The sequence below is a fragment of the Aspergillus costaricaensis genome (genome assembly GCF_003184835.1).
Source record: "Aspergillus costaricaensis CBS 115574 unplaced genomic scaffold BO79scaffold_51, whole genome shotgun sequence".
NCBI lineage: Eukaryota > Fungi > Ascomycota > Eurotiomycetes > Eurotiales > Aspergillaceae > Aspergillus > Aspergillus costaricensis.
In genome coordinates this window covers 185155-201075 of record NW_020291851.1, presented here as the reverse complement: position 1 = coordinate 201075, position 15921 = coordinate 185155, and the positions used below count along the sequence as shown (strand labels likewise).

The 15921-nt window shown below is 50.6% G+C and overlaps 6 protein-coding genes across 6 annotated transcripts; 2 read left to right on the top strand and 4 right to left on the bottom strand.

Annotated features, from left to right (window-relative positions):
• Positions 1–1579: 1579 nt before the first annotated feature.
• On the bottom strand, positions 1580–2944 carry BO79DRAFT_160270 (uncharacterized protein; the record flags this gene model as incomplete). The annotated part of the gene is made up of 2 exons (XM_025678982.1): positions 1580–2839; positions 2891–2944. 2 exons carry the CDS (start codon positions 2942–2944, stop codon positions 1580–1582), a joined length of 1314 nt encoding a protein of 437 aa, XP_025534548.1.
• A 2048-nt stretch (positions 2945–4992) lies between these two features.
• On the top strand, positions 4993–5957 carry BO79DRAFT_277545 (uncharacterized protein; the record flags this gene model as incomplete). Its single annotated transcript, XM_025687827.1, has 3 exons — positions 4993–5327; positions 5386–5509; positions 5595–5957. Coding segments are annotated over 3 exons (822 nt in total), but the record flags the coding sequence as incomplete, so codon positions are not given.
• Positions 5958–7049: 1092 nt separating this feature from the next.
• On the bottom strand, positions 7050–8626 carry met2 (homoserine O-acetyltransferase; the record flags this gene model as incomplete). The annotated part of the gene is made up of 3 exons (XM_025678984.1): positions 7050–8085; positions 8138–8528; positions 8593–8626. The coding sequence occupies 3 exons, from the start codon at positions 8624–8626 to the stop codon at positions 7050–7052; spliced, it is 1461 nt and encodes a 486-aa protein (XP_025534546.1).
• Positions 8627–9581: 955 nt separating this feature from the next.
• Positions 9582–10616, bottom strand: BO79DRAFT_277544 (zinc-binding alcohol dehydrogenase family protein; the record flags this gene model as incomplete). Its single annotated transcript, XM_025687826.1, has 1 exon — positions 9582–10616. One exon carries the CDS (start codon positions 10614–10616, stop codon positions 9582–9584), a length of 1035 nt encoding a protein of 344 aa, XP_025534545.1.
• Positions 10617–10938: 322 nt separating this feature from the next.
• BO79DRAFT_204322 (Zn(II)2Cys6 transcription factor domain-containing protein) lies at positions 10939–13012 on the top strand (the record flags this gene model as incomplete). The annotated part of the gene is made up of 4 exons (XM_025681779.1): positions 10939–11057; positions 11107–11754; positions 11803–12021; positions 12088–13012. The coding sequence occupies 4 exons, from the start codon at positions 10939–10941 to the stop codon at positions 13010–13012; spliced, it is 1911 nt and encodes a 636-aa protein (XP_025534544.1).
• A 37-nt stretch (positions 13013–13049) lies between these two features.
• Positions 13050–14740, bottom strand: BO79DRAFT_204319 (NAD(P)/FAD-dependent oxidoreductase; the record flags this gene model as incomplete). The annotated part of the gene is made up of 4 exons (XM_025681778.1): positions 13050–13394; positions 13473–14061; positions 14133–14422; positions 14476–14740. The coding sequence occupies 4 exons, from the start codon at positions 14738–14740 to the stop codon at positions 13147–13149; spliced, it is 1392 nt and encodes a 463-aa protein (XP_025534543.1). The 3' UTR covers positions 13050–13146.
• Between the last annotated feature and the right edge of the window lie 1181 nt (positions 14741–15921).

Below are 15921 nucleotides of genomic sequence, written 5' to 3'. Positions count from 1 at the left end.
CGAAAGGGCATGTGAGATGGAGAGAGGGAGGAGAAGAGTGGAAGAGGAGAAGAACGTGACAATGATGTTGGAAGACCCGGGAAGGCAGGGTCAACATTGTGTTTTGTGATAAATTGACGTTTTGTATGTACACGCATCCTCTTTGGAGCGCAGAGAACACCTGCACATCAAGGCCACTAGTTAAGGCCAGGTGGATGTCAATAAGACGGAATTATATGCTACGCATCAGCATGGATTTGAAGGCGCAACCGCCAACCTCGATCCCAAGATTCTATTCTCTAGATTCTAACCTCTGGATGTGACACTTCCTTCTAATCGCTCTGCTTTCGGTGGTCTTTAAGCTTGTAGTGCTTTACTACTTTTGCGAACATCAACTTAATCCCCATAATAGTTACGAAACTATAGAGACCAGAGTCCCTCCTTGGTCCCGAGGCAACATACATGATCCGTCAAGTCAGATAGCCTGGGAAAAGGCTGCCCGTGGCCCTTTTGCCTAGATCTTGAGAGCCGCATGGAACTCACTATGAATCAATTGAAGAATTATGATCCTTGTTGGACCCGCTAGTGTTAAAGCCATGGCAAGCAATTGCAGTAACAACCATGCCGAAAGGAGCGTCATGAAGGCCAGGTCCTGGCCAATGACTACGGACAGAGGAAAGAAGACTATGAATCTCAAACATATGTAATAAATATATGATATTGCTTTCCTGAACCGTGAAGTCGATCTTGAGAAAAATACACTACAATCCCACAAGCTCACAAGCTGACACTCGTGGTTTGCTCGTTTGGCGAGATGTTTACTGTATATTCTATTGTGGGCGGGGATGTATGAGCGATTTCCATGTTGATATGATCATAAAGATGTGATATAGATACCTGCTGGAATATCATGTAGTATAGTACTGAAGTAGATGGTTAGGCCTCCTTACCTAATATGTATTGACGTTAAAGCACTGTGCATAGGGTCTCAGCGCTGTGGAATGGGTGTATTACTAGTCATGTTATGCATTTATGAGAAATGAATACTCGTTTAGTTATGGAGTATCGACTTACAGTAGGGAAGACGTTGAGTCTCATGTATGTTTTTCGAATATCATCAATTATTTACAATTATATCTATATATCTTCCGGCTCGGGTGGATCATATATAATTACTTTGTACTTTTGGAAAAGAGATACATCATATGTCAATTTCCTAGCTCGTTTGGAGCATCCAATTCATTAGTAACAGTATTCCTATAGGAATAAGGCTGCATATAATTGATTGACAGGTGATGTATGGCTATTATGCATAAGGCTAATTAATTGCATGGTCTAGATACATGTCACCGAAACCAAATGCCAAGGCGCTGACTGGAAGAACAGACAGGTCTAATATGGATAAGTATGAGAAATTTGTAGATATATGTCAGGAATGTGAGGGTGAGCGATGCTACACAGCAACACCGGGTCTCTCTCTAAATCTTGAAACAAGATAGTAATTGTAAAAGGAATAATGTCGTATTGTCACCGAAAGTCGTAACAATTATGTGTAAATAAAGCCATCCAGGGCCAAGAAGTATCTGTCCAATCTATATCATCAATAGGTGCCTACCGGCGGGACAACGTTCACGGGTTTGCGCTTCGAGAAAAGGTTCTTCAACCTGCGGAAGACTGTTTTCTCATTGGTGGGCACGTCCTCAGTTCCTCGAGATCTGAGCTTCCGGCTTGTTGCCTTGCTCATTGTTGACCAGGAGGTTTTCAGTCTCGAGGCGTTAGACCCGGGGCGAAGATTGGAAACATTGTCCGTCGACTCGGTGTAGACTGGGAGGTGCGGCGTGCTGGCATTAGCAATGGTGCCCGTTCTCATCTTGGCCATCACCGCCTGCTGGATGTTCATGTCGCGTTCGGTTTCTTCTGCAGCGCTGAGGACGTGCGCTAGGCCGCTGCTGTCGATGATGATCCCGGGGTGTTGCTTGCTTGCTTCAACGGTGGAAGAGCCCAGGTCCAGCGGATCGGTGTACTCTGGAGGATGGACGGTCGGGGCTTCCGAATCAGCGACTCCACCGTGGCTGTCCGATGATGGCTCCACAGGGTTTCCGAGACCTGGTGTAATATTGCTGGGAACTGAATGGGGTGAATGGAAGCTAGGAACCCCGGTGGACATGAGTGTAGTCTCGGGGTCCAGAAAGACTTCAACGTCATCTTCGCTAACAGCGTCCACATGATTGCCATCCTCATTCGGATGAGGTCCGGACTCAGAGCCGTCGAGGAAGGCCTTGACACTCTGACTCCTATCCCTACCCTCCTTTCCCGAGCCCATTGCTTGGCTGCCATAGCCTGCTCGGCTAGGCGGGGCACTCGACGACTGCGTTCCATCGCTAGCGAGTGCTGAGTGGGAAGATGTCGCTCGTCCCGATTCGAGACTATCGCACTTGAGGTGTTGACTGGTCTGAGAACGGAGAACCCTCATAGCCTGCATACTGGACTGCTGGGTCAAGGCGACCCCGGAATCGTACTTGTCCTTCAGGGCTGCCACATCGGCTCCCACTTTGGGAGACACATACATGGAGTCAATTTGAGGCGCCGTGGACGGTTCGTGCATCGTCGTATTGGTTGTGACCGCGCGAGAGCGCTTGCTGGGCCCCGACGGCTGGCCTTTCTGGATCCTGTGTACGAGCAATGAACAGGCATTTCTAATCTGCGCTTCTAGGTCGGTAGGGATGTTCGGTCGGTCGATTAACGGCGATAATGGCTGATTGGTGCCAGAACTATCAACAATTTCCAAGTAACGGGTGGGTTGGTTGTGGGCAAGCTGGTTCAGCGTAAGTTGGTTTTGCTGGGTTATCAAAGTTGGTTTCTAGCTTGCACATTAGGCCGCGAACATGAGGCAATCTGGGGTAATACACACCTGTGACCCGAACAGAAAAGAAAAGGAGGTGCGTCGCTTCGTGCTGAACTCCATCGTGGCTGATGTTTGCAAATATGACGAAACAAGAGGCGTTCGGTCCGGAAAGGGATCAGCTGGATAGACTGCAGGGAATACTGTGGCGACGCCAGCCAATGTAGGAGAACGCAATGGTGCGTCGACAATCGACTCGTGATATGGAGAGCAGCGAGACAAAGGAAACAAATCCGGTCGCTGGGCTACCAGTCCCAGGGAAACGGACCAAAATCGGCGATACTCAAGATCAGCCCAGATCAATTCCTCAGCCAAAGAATAGCTCGAAGAGGCAGGTGCTCTTCAGGAACTTCTGGGATGGAATGTGGGGAGCGATTCGAGGAATGCTGTCGAGATCAAGGAAAGGAGGGGTGAAGACCGATTTGAAGGTCAGGGGAAGAAAAGCCACCGGAAATTATGAGAGACGAGAGGTAACAAGGTGACTCAGGAGCAATGGACCAGTCCATCTGCTAGGTACACCACCTTCAATATTCAATCGCAAGGAGTAATTATAATGCAACCGCGGCGCTGGGGACACCGGCTGTCTCAACGAGGGACCAAAGAATGAAATATCATGGACGAGAAAACCAGAGAGTAAAAGGAACGAGCGTGGTTGGTGCGATGAGGCCGTCAGCTAGGGAAGAGAAAGCAGGAAGGAAAAGAGGAGGCCCTGCAGAAAGCAAGCCTCTGTCACACGGCATCACGGGGCTACTGCAGGCCTGAAAACCTCGCCGTCTGATTGCCTCGTAGTGGCCTCGGACTTAATCTTGCAGTGCACTATTGTCGATGATGCAGCCAGTCCGGCTGCCATTCGCTAGGGGTGAAACCGGCCAAGGAGGGGTAGCAAAGCAGGCCATGCAGTGGTCGATGCGTCTGAGATGATGATGTCCGCACTTTTCCATTTCTAATGGTAGCCAGTGCTGATCAGAGCATCCAGAGAAGCTGTGGGTTGTTACCCCCATCAGACTCGAGGTCTGAACGAACCAAGTCATCTCCCAATGCGAGGTCATAGAGTCTCACACGAATCAACTGAGTGTGACAGCATGGCTGTTGCACCAAACGGAAGACTTCCCTTGTCCAACGGTTTCGCAAGGGGCCGTTGGAGTGGGAAGAAGGGATGAATCAAGGGGCTGTACGAGGTTTTCGTGGAATGACCGATCGGGTAGCAAGAATGAGATCCATCACATAGGGCAATCCTAGCGGGACTGCAGCAACTTCTGATAGGCAGTTCTCCGCTGCCTTTCCTGCTGGGAAGAGTCGATCGAAACGCCCTGTTTTGTACTTAAGTTACCCCCACCGTCATACGGCAGCCATGCGGAGACGCTGTCGGACCCTGAATATGATCGATATCATGGCATGAGACGAAATCAGTATCCCGAACTCAAGGATTTCCATATTGACCCATTCGCCCGTAACTCAAGTCCCAGAAGCTGTGACATCTCCACAATGTTGACCCAAAGTATGACACAAAGTAACTCAGGGTGACATTACAAAGGCAGCAAATTTTGGTCGTTGATGTGTTCAATTTCCTGGCGTGTTCGTGACGGTGTCACCTTCAAGAGGCCTCGGGTTGATTTTCATATCAGGCCAAGCGTAGTTAGTTCTCTTGTCAATGTCAGCAGCGTTTATATCAATGCTTGCAATAGCTCACGCGGCGGGGTCAGAAATTAGTTACTGTATCTGATACTGAATAAGCCCTTGCACATGATGCTATAAAACTTCATTCCAATGATTGATTCGCTGTTGCTATAGATTGACGGTCGCGGGTTGGCTTGACTAATCTACAAAACAGAGCGATCATGTGACATCACATTACTCGACTACTATCTACTTGTAATCATCCAGCCATTTACATATGTGAGGCAAATCATGCCTCTACCTGTCTTCACTGACATTTCCTAGTATGGACTGCTATGGCTGGTATTCATTCTTCAATTCTTTAGCGATATGTCTGCAACAATATACTCAGAAGTTACTGATATTGATGGACTGATCCCTAGCGACGCGGACGTCAAATGCCAAGGCATATAGCTCTACCCGATGCTTTAATAAAGTACTAACAACCGATTACAGATAGCAGCGATGTAGAAAGGCTGATCCCTTGGGTATTCAAGCATCATGATATCGCAAAAGCTAACTGCACTCGCTTTTGGCCGAAAGAAGAGTCGGACTTCAAGGACTTTTTCTATCACTTTTCCTGTTACCGTGCTGAATTGGACGAACTCGACCCAGTGCAGATTCCATTGTTTTTGAAACCGGACGAGAAAGTCACACTACCGAGGCAAAACTGGGAAACCCCTGGGAGAGCACCGCAGTTTCTCCAATCTCAGGGTATGATGTTGAAGATTTTGATGCAGACTATTTATGATAATCTCGAAGACCTTACGGAGAATCGCCCTGAACTCCAGTAAGCTCTTTTCCCTGTTTTTGTATCCTTCGACTTTATTCTAAATGTCTTGAACTAGCTTTCCTGTATCCGGTCTAAAGAAAAGGTATGTGATTGGCGGTAAACGATATGCTTCGAGACCCGAGGGTGCAGTTGTAGTCAAGTCACAAGGACGGTCTGTACCGATAATCTCTTATGTTGGTGTATGTATTCATCCCCTGGCAGCTTTCTCCCTCTTATATATATATTTATCGCCTCTTGATGGCCACAATCCTAACATCTACGAAGTGGCTTGAAGGGCAGACCTCCCATGACTTTCTAGCCGAAAATTTGAGTATCATGCTGGGACAGCTTGCTGCAAATATCAGCATAAACCACCAAGACCAAGAAGTATTCACTCTAGGTCTCTATGGGTCTTGTATCTATATACCACGTGGGCTGTTTACGACCACTCAGATGAGGCAGGTACATTCAAAAGGTTGTTCAGAGAACGAGACGTTCCACCTGAGATTCTCGAGAGGCTATAATTTGTCTTTGAGGAAAGACTGGCTTGAAGCCATGCATGCCCTCTCAAGGTTATTTCGATATCTCATGAGTGGGAATGCAAAGGTCGGTGCTGTCCGAACACATATGAATTCCAATACAGAATAGAACTACCTTACCGTAGCAAACCCACTGGAAGAATAATAGTAAAGCTACCAAAAGAGATCAATGATGGCACATTACCCTTCCATCCTGCACGCCAGCCCCGTACTGTATAATACACGCGCACACACAGCAGCAGCGTCAAAGCGCAGGTCAAAATGATACATCACATCTCCAACCCGCCTCTACCCGTCGAACTTCAAACCTAGTCTAATAACCGTCTTCAGAGTTTTGCACGCAGCCTTCCCCAATCTGCACTCCGCATTTCGCTTCAATTCCTGCAAGCAGCAGCCCAGCTCCTCTGCCTTGTAATTAATTCCCGAAAGCATATTCAAATCCATGGGGTTTTGGCTGCGCCGACCACGTCATATTCTCTGTCTGGTGGTTCTCCGCAATGACCTCAGGTGTGCGTCCCAAACTGGTGAGGCCCGAGGGCGGGTATCATATGCGGAGCAGAGCTGCAGCTTGGTTGGTGTTGGTGTTGGTTCCTGGTGCAACAATGGGTTGCTGGGCGGATTGGGAATCGAATAAGATAGAAGAGGCGGATCTTTGCGAGGATGATGGTGTGATGGCGGTGTCATGTGGTCCGAATTCAGAGTTGTGTTTGCAAAGTCATCAGTGTTTGAATACGAGCCCTTAATTACAAGGCCACACCGCTAGGTACTGTATGTAACAGTTGGCCAGTGCTATGACAATAGAAGAAATGAAGACAAAAATTCTATTTACCATAACGAATCTATGTACGATCGAACACTTTTCTTATGAAGGTCGCCCACCACCCTCGGTGTCTTGACGTGTGCAAAGAACACTCGGTGAGGGCTTATCTGATGGAGAGCAGTTGGATGCTTCTTTTACAGCCTTACCTGTGTAGAGGAAACGAGAGAGGCAGTTGGATGCTCATCTCTCTGACTGGCTAAGAATAATAAATCACAAGACCGCACCGCTACTTCCCCAAGGCGCCTGAGCCTGGCGGGGTCCGAAGCCGCCGGCGCGTCCTCTCTGGCCGAGAGAAAGGCCGGGGCATGCCCACGCGGTACATCAGGCAGTATAAAAGGCTGCAACTAATGCGCCAAATCTAATAGGACTCTGGGGGTCAGTTTACCACGCGGTGATATCTTCCACTTCCGCTTCGCCGAAGGTGCTGCTCTTGGTTAGCTTGTTGACTCCATCCACAGCCTCGACTCCTTCGGCGGGTGCCTTGGACATGATATCTGGCAGCACTTCGCGGAAGAACTCGAGGATGTAGCGGTTGACCTGTTCGAACTGGAGGAGAAAGGCATCGTGACCTTCGGGACTCTCGATCCGCTTCAGGCGGGAGTCCGGAATGCCGGCAGCGATCTCCTTCTGTTCATCGAAAGTGAACAGTCCATCGGATTCGATACCTAGAACCAGAGCTGGCTGCTCAATCTGAGACAGGGCTTCACGGACGGGGTTCTCCGCGGAAGGACTGGCCCGGTGTCGGGACACATCGTGCGTGTCCAACTTGCGGGTGATGGCGATGTAGCAGTTGGCATCGAAACGCTTCACGAACTTCTCGCCCTGGTACCGAAGGTACGACTGAGCAGAGAAGTAGGTGGGGAGCCGCTTCTGGGAACCGTTGGTCTCGATGGTCTTGCTGAAGGTTTTGGCACCGGAGAACTGAGGGTCTTGGAACTGAACTTCAGAGTGTTGGGCGTCGGACTGCGGCCCGGGCGAGCTGCGCCCACTCTTGTGTCCATCGTTGTGGATAGCCCAGTGCTCGTTCGGGGGAGTGGGCGACCTTTCCTGACCATTGATAGTCTGCCGCTTGGAGGGATCGGGCACGTTTCTGCCAAAGCGAGACTCGAAAGAGTTGCGGCTACGGTAGGTGAGGAGGGCGGACATGCGCGCCGCACCCAGACCGGTGGCCGGGGGATCGTCAAACGGGTAGTAGCCATCCTCATACTTGGGATCACTGTAGATGCTTTGCCGTTGGGCTTCACCCCAGCTGATACACCACGCCGAATGACGAGGAGAGGTGGCGATCGGAACGATTGCGCGAACATAGTCCTTGCCAAAGTAGGCGTACTCAAGAGTAAGCATACCACCCATGGAGCCACCCACCACGGCTGCAATTTGACGGATGCCCATGTCATCCAGTACCATCTTGTGAATCCTATGCGTTGTTAGCACGCTGTTACACCATGAGGCATGAGAAGAAAACTCACTTTACATCATCACGGACGGTGGTGAGAGGGAACTCAGGACCGTACAAGCCCTTGGATGGATCGCCATCCTTGTAGGTCACAGCGCTAGCACTTCCGTACGGACTACCCAGACTGTTCAAGCAGACGACGAAGAAGCGCGATGTATCGAAAGCTTGACCGGGACCACCAAGCAGGGGACCCCACCAGTCCGCGACATCCGCACTACCACTGAGAGCATGACAGATCACCAATGCATTGTCACGTTCGGGGGAGAGTTGACCTCTCGTCGTGTAGGCCACGGGAACGTTGTGCAAGGTAACACCAGACTCAAGGGTGAAAGAAGGGATGATGACGAACGATTGATCGGTGATGAGGGCCGAGTAAGGGTTTTCGGGTTGGGAATCAGCCCTCTCTACGGGATTTAGTAGCTGTTCATTTTGGAAAGGCGGGGGAGGGGTAGAGGGGGGGAAACTGACGGAATTGCCCGGGGGCGGCAGCTTGGGCGACCATACTGGACGGACGCTTGTGAGTAACGGACGTATGGATGCAGAACAAGTAGCAGGACGAAGTTTAAAAACTAAGAGAGAGGGAGAGAAGCAAGATGAAGCAAGCAGACACAAAAATGAACAGGAGGGAAAGTTAAAAGGAAAAAAAGGGCGGGAAACGCAAGATGATGGCGATCGCTGGTCCCCCGGGGAGTTTTCCGGCCTTGACTCATACGCCATCACGGGCCAATCACATGTCTTACATTCATCCTGAGGCAGGATTGAGTCTACGGATTTAGGTTCCACCGATGATCCGCCCCCGGTCCCGCTTCCCGGCATTTCTGTGTCTCTCCGATCCCGGGCTCTCCAAGCATCGTCATGTATACTGTACACCACCAATAAAATAAGTGGTCGATAACAACAGAGCGAGCACTTCAGCGAGTAAAGCGAAGAGATGATGGCGTGGCTGTATTCAGTATTCGCTTCAGTATCGTCTTAGCGAATACGAAATGTACCGGTCCATGGAAAGCTTTATTCAGTCTAGACCCCTTCCCTGGCTATCGGGCCGAGTATGTATTTGGTGGAAAATATCAAAGGACCGTGACCTTTGACATCACATTCCTCGGGTCTTTACTTATTTGAAATATTTGAACAATTACATTATTTCATTGATACGATGTTTAGGTTATCAAACTAGCAACGCTCTGACACCCCGCTCATAACGATATCCACACAAATTGATATTAGTCAAGTATATGATTCTGATTATGCCTCAGATAAAACATCATGGTTTCATGTCATCTCCAAAACATTCCACACCTATAACAGGCCTACTGGATCTCGCTTTTTGATAACTGGTGCGACGCTTAGCCACGATCAATAGTATTAGTACAAAACAACGCATAGACAAAGTCTACAATCCGCTAGAAATAAGACAATCATTAAATCACAAAGCCAACCCATAATCACCACACACCCACCTACAGCGAAACGACCAACTTCTTCGCCGAAACTCCCTTCTTCAAAACATCCAACGCTCCCTGCAACGACTCCAATCCCTTACTCACCACCTCCACCTTAGGCGCACTAACAAAGCTCCCCTCCTTCAACGCGGCCGGCAAGAAATGCACAAAGATAGCAGGCCCAACCTCATTCTCAGCCAAATCACCACCAAAGACGAACTTCGACTCGACCCCATCTACCAGCGGTCCAGATGGTGGACTCACCAACGCAACAAATTTCTTCCCTTCGATCCTCGCCACAATCTGACCACACTTTTCGGGCGACTCCGGCCCAATAGCCAATGCACCAGCACTAGACTTCCCCTTAAACGCAGCAATGATATCCTCGACTACCGTCTCAGACTTATAGTCGAAGACGTAGCTCGCACCAAGAGACTTGACAAAGTCGTAGTTCCGCGGCGAAGCCGTCGTAATCACTTCATACCCCGCCGCCACGGCAAGTTGGATAGCGTTGCTGCCGACACTGGATGATCCGCTCCAGATGAGGACGGTTTGGCCTGTTGATGGGGCTGGGGGAGCGGTGGGATGCTGCAGCGCGAGGTAGTCTTTCTGGAAGAGGCCACATGCGGCGGTTGATATTCCGAGGGGGATTCCGGCCGCGTCGGCGTAAGATAGATCGGATGGGATGGGGGAGGTCATGTGTGCGTGGAGCACAACGTAGTTCTGGAAGGCACCTTTGGAGGAACGCGTGCTTTTCAGTTCGCCTGTTAGACCAAGGACCCGGTCTCCGGGCTTGAATCGGGAGGAAACAGGGCCTGGTCCGACTTCCACTACTTCGCCGGCGACGTCGCTGCCCATGATAGCGGGATAGGGTGTCCAGGCGAAGAGGGCGGAGCCAAGGTCTTGACGCGCATAGTCGACGAGGTTGAGTCCGATGCTGTGGTTCTTGATTACGAGTTCGTTCTCGCCGGGATGGGTGTATGGAGCGCTGTCGATTTCCAGAGGGTAGGCCTTTTCGGACTTGATCCAGGCGGCGGTATTGGTTGGGGCCATTATGATGAGTCAATTGTTGACGGTGTAGAACTTAGAATACCTCCAGTACGTTTTTGCAAGAGAATACTTGTGAAGATATAATGAACAGCCCGCTATTCCTGGCCAGCGATCTATATACCACCCTCGCCAAGAACTCCAACGGCGTCTCGGGTTAGGGCACGGTGATAACGCCGTAATATCCGAAGGCAAATCCTTCGGTGCTTACACCCCGACGGGGTTTGCGACTCTTAAAATCCTACGGCATTGCCGCCCAAATCTGACGGAATCCCGACCCTCTTTGCATCTCGTGTGTCATGGTTTGTGATTAAGTCCGCTTGTCGCCATGGATCAGTCCCCCACCCAGTATGATCTCGCCCCGGCCCCGTACGGCCGCGCCTGCATGAATTGCTCGCAGTCTAAATGCAAATGCATCCTACCCAAAGGGGGCGGGCGATGCCAAAGGTCTGTCTTACAGTGCACTGAGATAGTTCGAGTCTGACGGTACTGGCAGGTGTCAGCGCCTGAATAAAGAATGTCGGCCATCGGCTTTCCATCGACGGCAGAATGCACGCAAGTCCTCGCTGTCCAAGACGGGACGGTTGGAGAAGAAGCTCGATGATTTGGTGACGCTGCTTCGCGCGCAGTCTTCTAGCAATGCGGGGGATTATGCTGAGCTGATTGAGGAGCTGCGACGAGAGCCGGATGAAGGCCATCATCATCCACCACCGCCACGGTCCCAGACCAAGGTTACTCGGACTGTCTCAACGGCGGAGAAATCCATCGACTGCGGGTTCCTTAATCACTTTGCCCAAGTTGGAGCTACCTCCTCCCGATATGAGTCGAATAGTGGAGGACAGATGCCAAATGCGAGTACAGCAGAGCCGACCCGGTCTCAGGCTGAAGAGTATCTGAGCATGTTTGTCACTCAGAAGTTGCCATATCTGCCATTCGTATACTTCCCACCAGGAACAACAGCACAGCATCTCCGTAGTGACCGGCCGTTCCTCTGGCTATGCATCATGGCAGTCACGTCGAAGAGCCCGAGTCAGCGACGTACACTATGCGATAGAATCCGAGATACTGTAGCTCAGCGCATGGTTCATGACTGCTACGGTCGCGATCTCGACTTTCTCTTAGGTCTCCTGGTATATATAGCCTGGTACGATCACCCTTCTCCTTGATGCCCCTATGGTACTAACAGCCACAGGTCCAATCAACAAATATTCAAGAAACTCAACATGACCATCTACAGCCAATTCGCCACAGCCGTAGTCTTCGACCTCATGCTCAACCAAGCCCCCGGCGGAGACAAACCATCACTACTGAGTATACTCCAAACGCACCCAGACGAGGATCCCTCCACACCACCAGCCCGAACAATGGACGAGAGACGCGCCGTGCTAGGCTGTTTCCTCTTAACCTCCAGGTACACCATCCACTCCTATCCCAACTACTACTTAGTATAATAAACCCACTGCTAACTCGCTCCCAGCATTTCCCTCTTCCTCGAGAAAAGCGACCCCCTCCGCTGGACCCCCCACATGGACGAATGTCTACACCATCTCCTCGCACACCCAGAATGCCTGAACGACGAGATCCTCGCCCAACAAGCGCGCTTTCAACTCACCAACGAGAGAATCAACACCACCACAACAACCAGAACCACAGTCCCCTGCCACACCAACCTCCCATCCTTCATCCCACCCCTCTCAATCTACACCCGCACCATCACCACCCACCTCCACCAAACCCAAAGTAAACTCACCCCCAATTCCCAACGCTCCCGAATCCTCCACCTCCACCACTCCAACACACACCTCGCCATCCACGAGTCCGCCCTCCTAAAACAACCCCCTAGCCTTAGTACCACTACCAACCAGCTCCACCACCTCGAATCCCTCCACGCATGCCTCTCCGCCACATCCACCTGGCTCACCACCTTCCTGGCGATCCCACCAGCCGAATACGCAGGCTTTCCCTTCCCGATCTTCGCGCAGCTCGTGCGGCATTTAGCAGCCCTGTATCGGCTCTCTACGCTGGATGATGACACGGCCTGGGACCGAGGGGTAGTCAGGCAAACGGTTGATTTGATGGAAGTGATGGATCGGTTGATTGGGAATTTGGGCCAGGCGGCTGCGTTGGCGAGACTCGAGGCGCAGGGCGAGGATGAGGATGAAGATGTGTTTTTTTATTCGATTGGGAAGTATGAGTCGGTTAGATTGAAGTGGGGGGGTGTTTTTGGGGGTCGGGATGATGGGGGTGGGGTGGAGGGGCAGGGGCAGGGGGTGCAGGATGGTAGTAGTGCTAATGGGCTGGGTCAGGGACATGGACATGGACAGGTGCAGGAGATGGGGGGTTTGGGGGTTGGGTATGATCATGATTGGTTGTCGGAGTTTTTGAATTCGATGGTGCATTAATGTATATTTTGTGATGGGTGGGTTGGTTCATGTGTATGCTTCTCTCGGATATTATGGGATGGTTAGTATATATCAGCCATGTCGACATCCCCTCAATGATACGCCAACGTAAACATCAACTGTATATCAGCATCCTATGCAAAAATATCTCCCCCCTCCGGCCCATTCCTCGCCTTCTCCATCCTCTCCACACTCGTCTTAAACAACCGTGGCATTCCCGTCTCCTCGAACTTCTTCCCCTTCTGAATCATCTCCGCCAGTCCCTTGGCGGACAGCAGAATGACCGGCATTCCATGGCCATTAAACCCAGCACAGACATACTGGCCGGGTTTATTGGGAACTTCACCGATATGCGGATGCGAGTCGGCCGAGTAGCCCATAACTGTTACCAGAGTCAGCACAAGTCATTCTCTCAAAACTAAAAAGCAGATACAAAAGAACCAAAGGATGGGATACTCACCACCTGTCCAAATCTCCTTCACATACGCCCCACTATCCTCCCACCCCCTAAACGTCCGCTGCATGTACCCATCATAGTAATTCTTCGCAGACTCAATCAGCGTCGTATCATCCACAATACCATACCATTCCTCCCGCTTATTCTTAAAGGTTGCTTGCGCTCCACCCACAATAATACTTCCATCCGGTCTGGAAATCAGATAACTGCCCCCGCCGACAACGTCAGATCCATACCCGATTGCATACGAGTAAGGGAGGAACGGTGCGGGTTTCTTGCCCTCTCCTTCTGGGACCGTGATATGGCAGCATATTCCCTTGCAGGGGATGATGTTTGCCGAATATTCGGGGAGTAAGCCGGCGGTGTAGGCGTTCGTCGCGTAGACGATCTTTCCGGCGCGGAGAGAGCCGCGGGGGGTGGAGATTGTGTGGATGTTGTCTTCTGTAGTGATGCATGTCACTGGGGTGTGGGTTTGGACGTTTAATTGCGGGGATTTGATGATTTTGCTTAGTAGGCCGAGAATGAATTTGTAAGGCCAGAGTGTGCCTGATGTGTAGGAGATGCAGGCTTTGGCGTTGTGGGCGCCTGATATCTGTTGTTTTGTCAATATTTCTCCCATTTCATCGAAAAGTAAGTGGTAGATGAAAGATGATAGATACTCACCACCTCTGCATCCCTCTTCCCCGTATAATGCAAATCCTCAGCCAACTTGACCCCCCTAGCCTGCAACATCTCATACGCGAGCTTGGCTTTCTCCGCCGACTCTTCATCCAAATACACATTCATGTTCCGGGTAATGTTCAAATCGCAATCGATGTTCTCCTCGCGGAGGAGATCTTTCAGTGCCTGGATATGCGCGTATTCGAATTCCGCGATCTCCAGACCCGCTTCTAGTCCGGAGCGCTCAATGTAGGTGGGAATGTGACCGTAAATGTCGGGGCGGAGATGGCCGCCTTCACTTTCAAGGTTAACATCGTTTATCTCATACTCATGGATAAGGGCATACCATTTCGACCCGTCGCGCCCGAGCAAATCTGCCTCGCTTCGAGCAGCGTAATAGTAGTAGTCTTGTCGCCCTGCTCAGCGAGCTGTTTGAGGAGATAGTAAGCTAGCGTGACGCCCGAGTAGCCGCCGCCAATGATGGCGATGTCGCTTTGCGGGGGCAGGTCGGGGGTGCTCCGGATGTCATCGAGCGGGTCGAGTTGGGTGCGCCAGAAGGGAGTGATGGGGTTGTTCGGGGGGAGCATGGTATTTGTTGTGGTGGAGCCCATGGTGATAGTATGTCTACAGTGAGTGGTATTTGAAGATTAAGTGTAAGTCAGAGAGATGTTTACTACGACCCTGTTCAGTCGGCTCTCACCGCAATATATACATGAGTCGATCGCCCAACGTTTTAGCCGTTTATCCCGCCCCAACGTAGTAGATGGGGTCGATAGTAGGTGGATAACGGCCTAGCCCCCGATCTTATCTGCTTTATCTTCGGAGTTCGGCTTGGGGTCCATTAGTTTGGGGGACTATCGGCCGTTGTCGGAGATGTGTAGTCCAAAGAGGGTGGGCTCTATGTCAATAGTATGTGGTTCTATGTGGGTGATAGTCTTCTAGAAGACGGGATATAATCGGGAGAACTTCGTGAAGAATTGCCGGAATTGTTTACCTAGGGAAGAGCGGGCTGAGAACCATGTCCAATACACCAGGCTGGCCACTCAGAAACTCTCCCCTGTAAATGTCCGTCCAATGCTTATTGTTAGGCTCGCCTTGTATCAGCCACCTACGTTTTATCAGGTCGCTCCGGATGAAACATCATTATCATGAAGCGTCATCTCGGGCGTGCACTCCGCTTATATATCTCTTGGCTGTTAATATGCTGGATTAACGAATGCGGAGGCTGTTGATAATCTGATAACAAAATCTGGCCTGAGCTTGAGCTTTACGGAACTCTCCCATCGAAGTTCCATCTTATACTAGTATCATGTTCGAGGTATAAGGTAAATATATTCAAGGTTCCGATACTGCTTATTGCAACAATGTAACTTACCACTGGTAGTAGCTAGTATTACGTGGGAGATCCCGACGAAGAAGACAAATTGGGCCGCAAACAAACATAGTAGACTTGATACATCAATAACACCTGGCAAATACTTAAAGGACAATGTGTCACTCGTAGCTCTGCTGAATACAAAGAAGCATCTTCAGCTGGAGCTCCCAATCGGGTATTTTTCTCCAAGTGGAACCTTACTCAGCCAGACCGGATTAGGCAAGTCACCATACCGGAAATAGCTACAAACCCAGTGACCACCGCCCTCATCCAGCCTAGCGCGCGACATCATCTCGATCGGTCGCAGCTCAAAGACTCACTTCTCATGCCCGACCACCGCAGGGGCATCGCATCGCATTTTTACACCTCCCAGCCATGACCACGCCCGTTTGAACTTACCCGAACGAAATTTCTCAT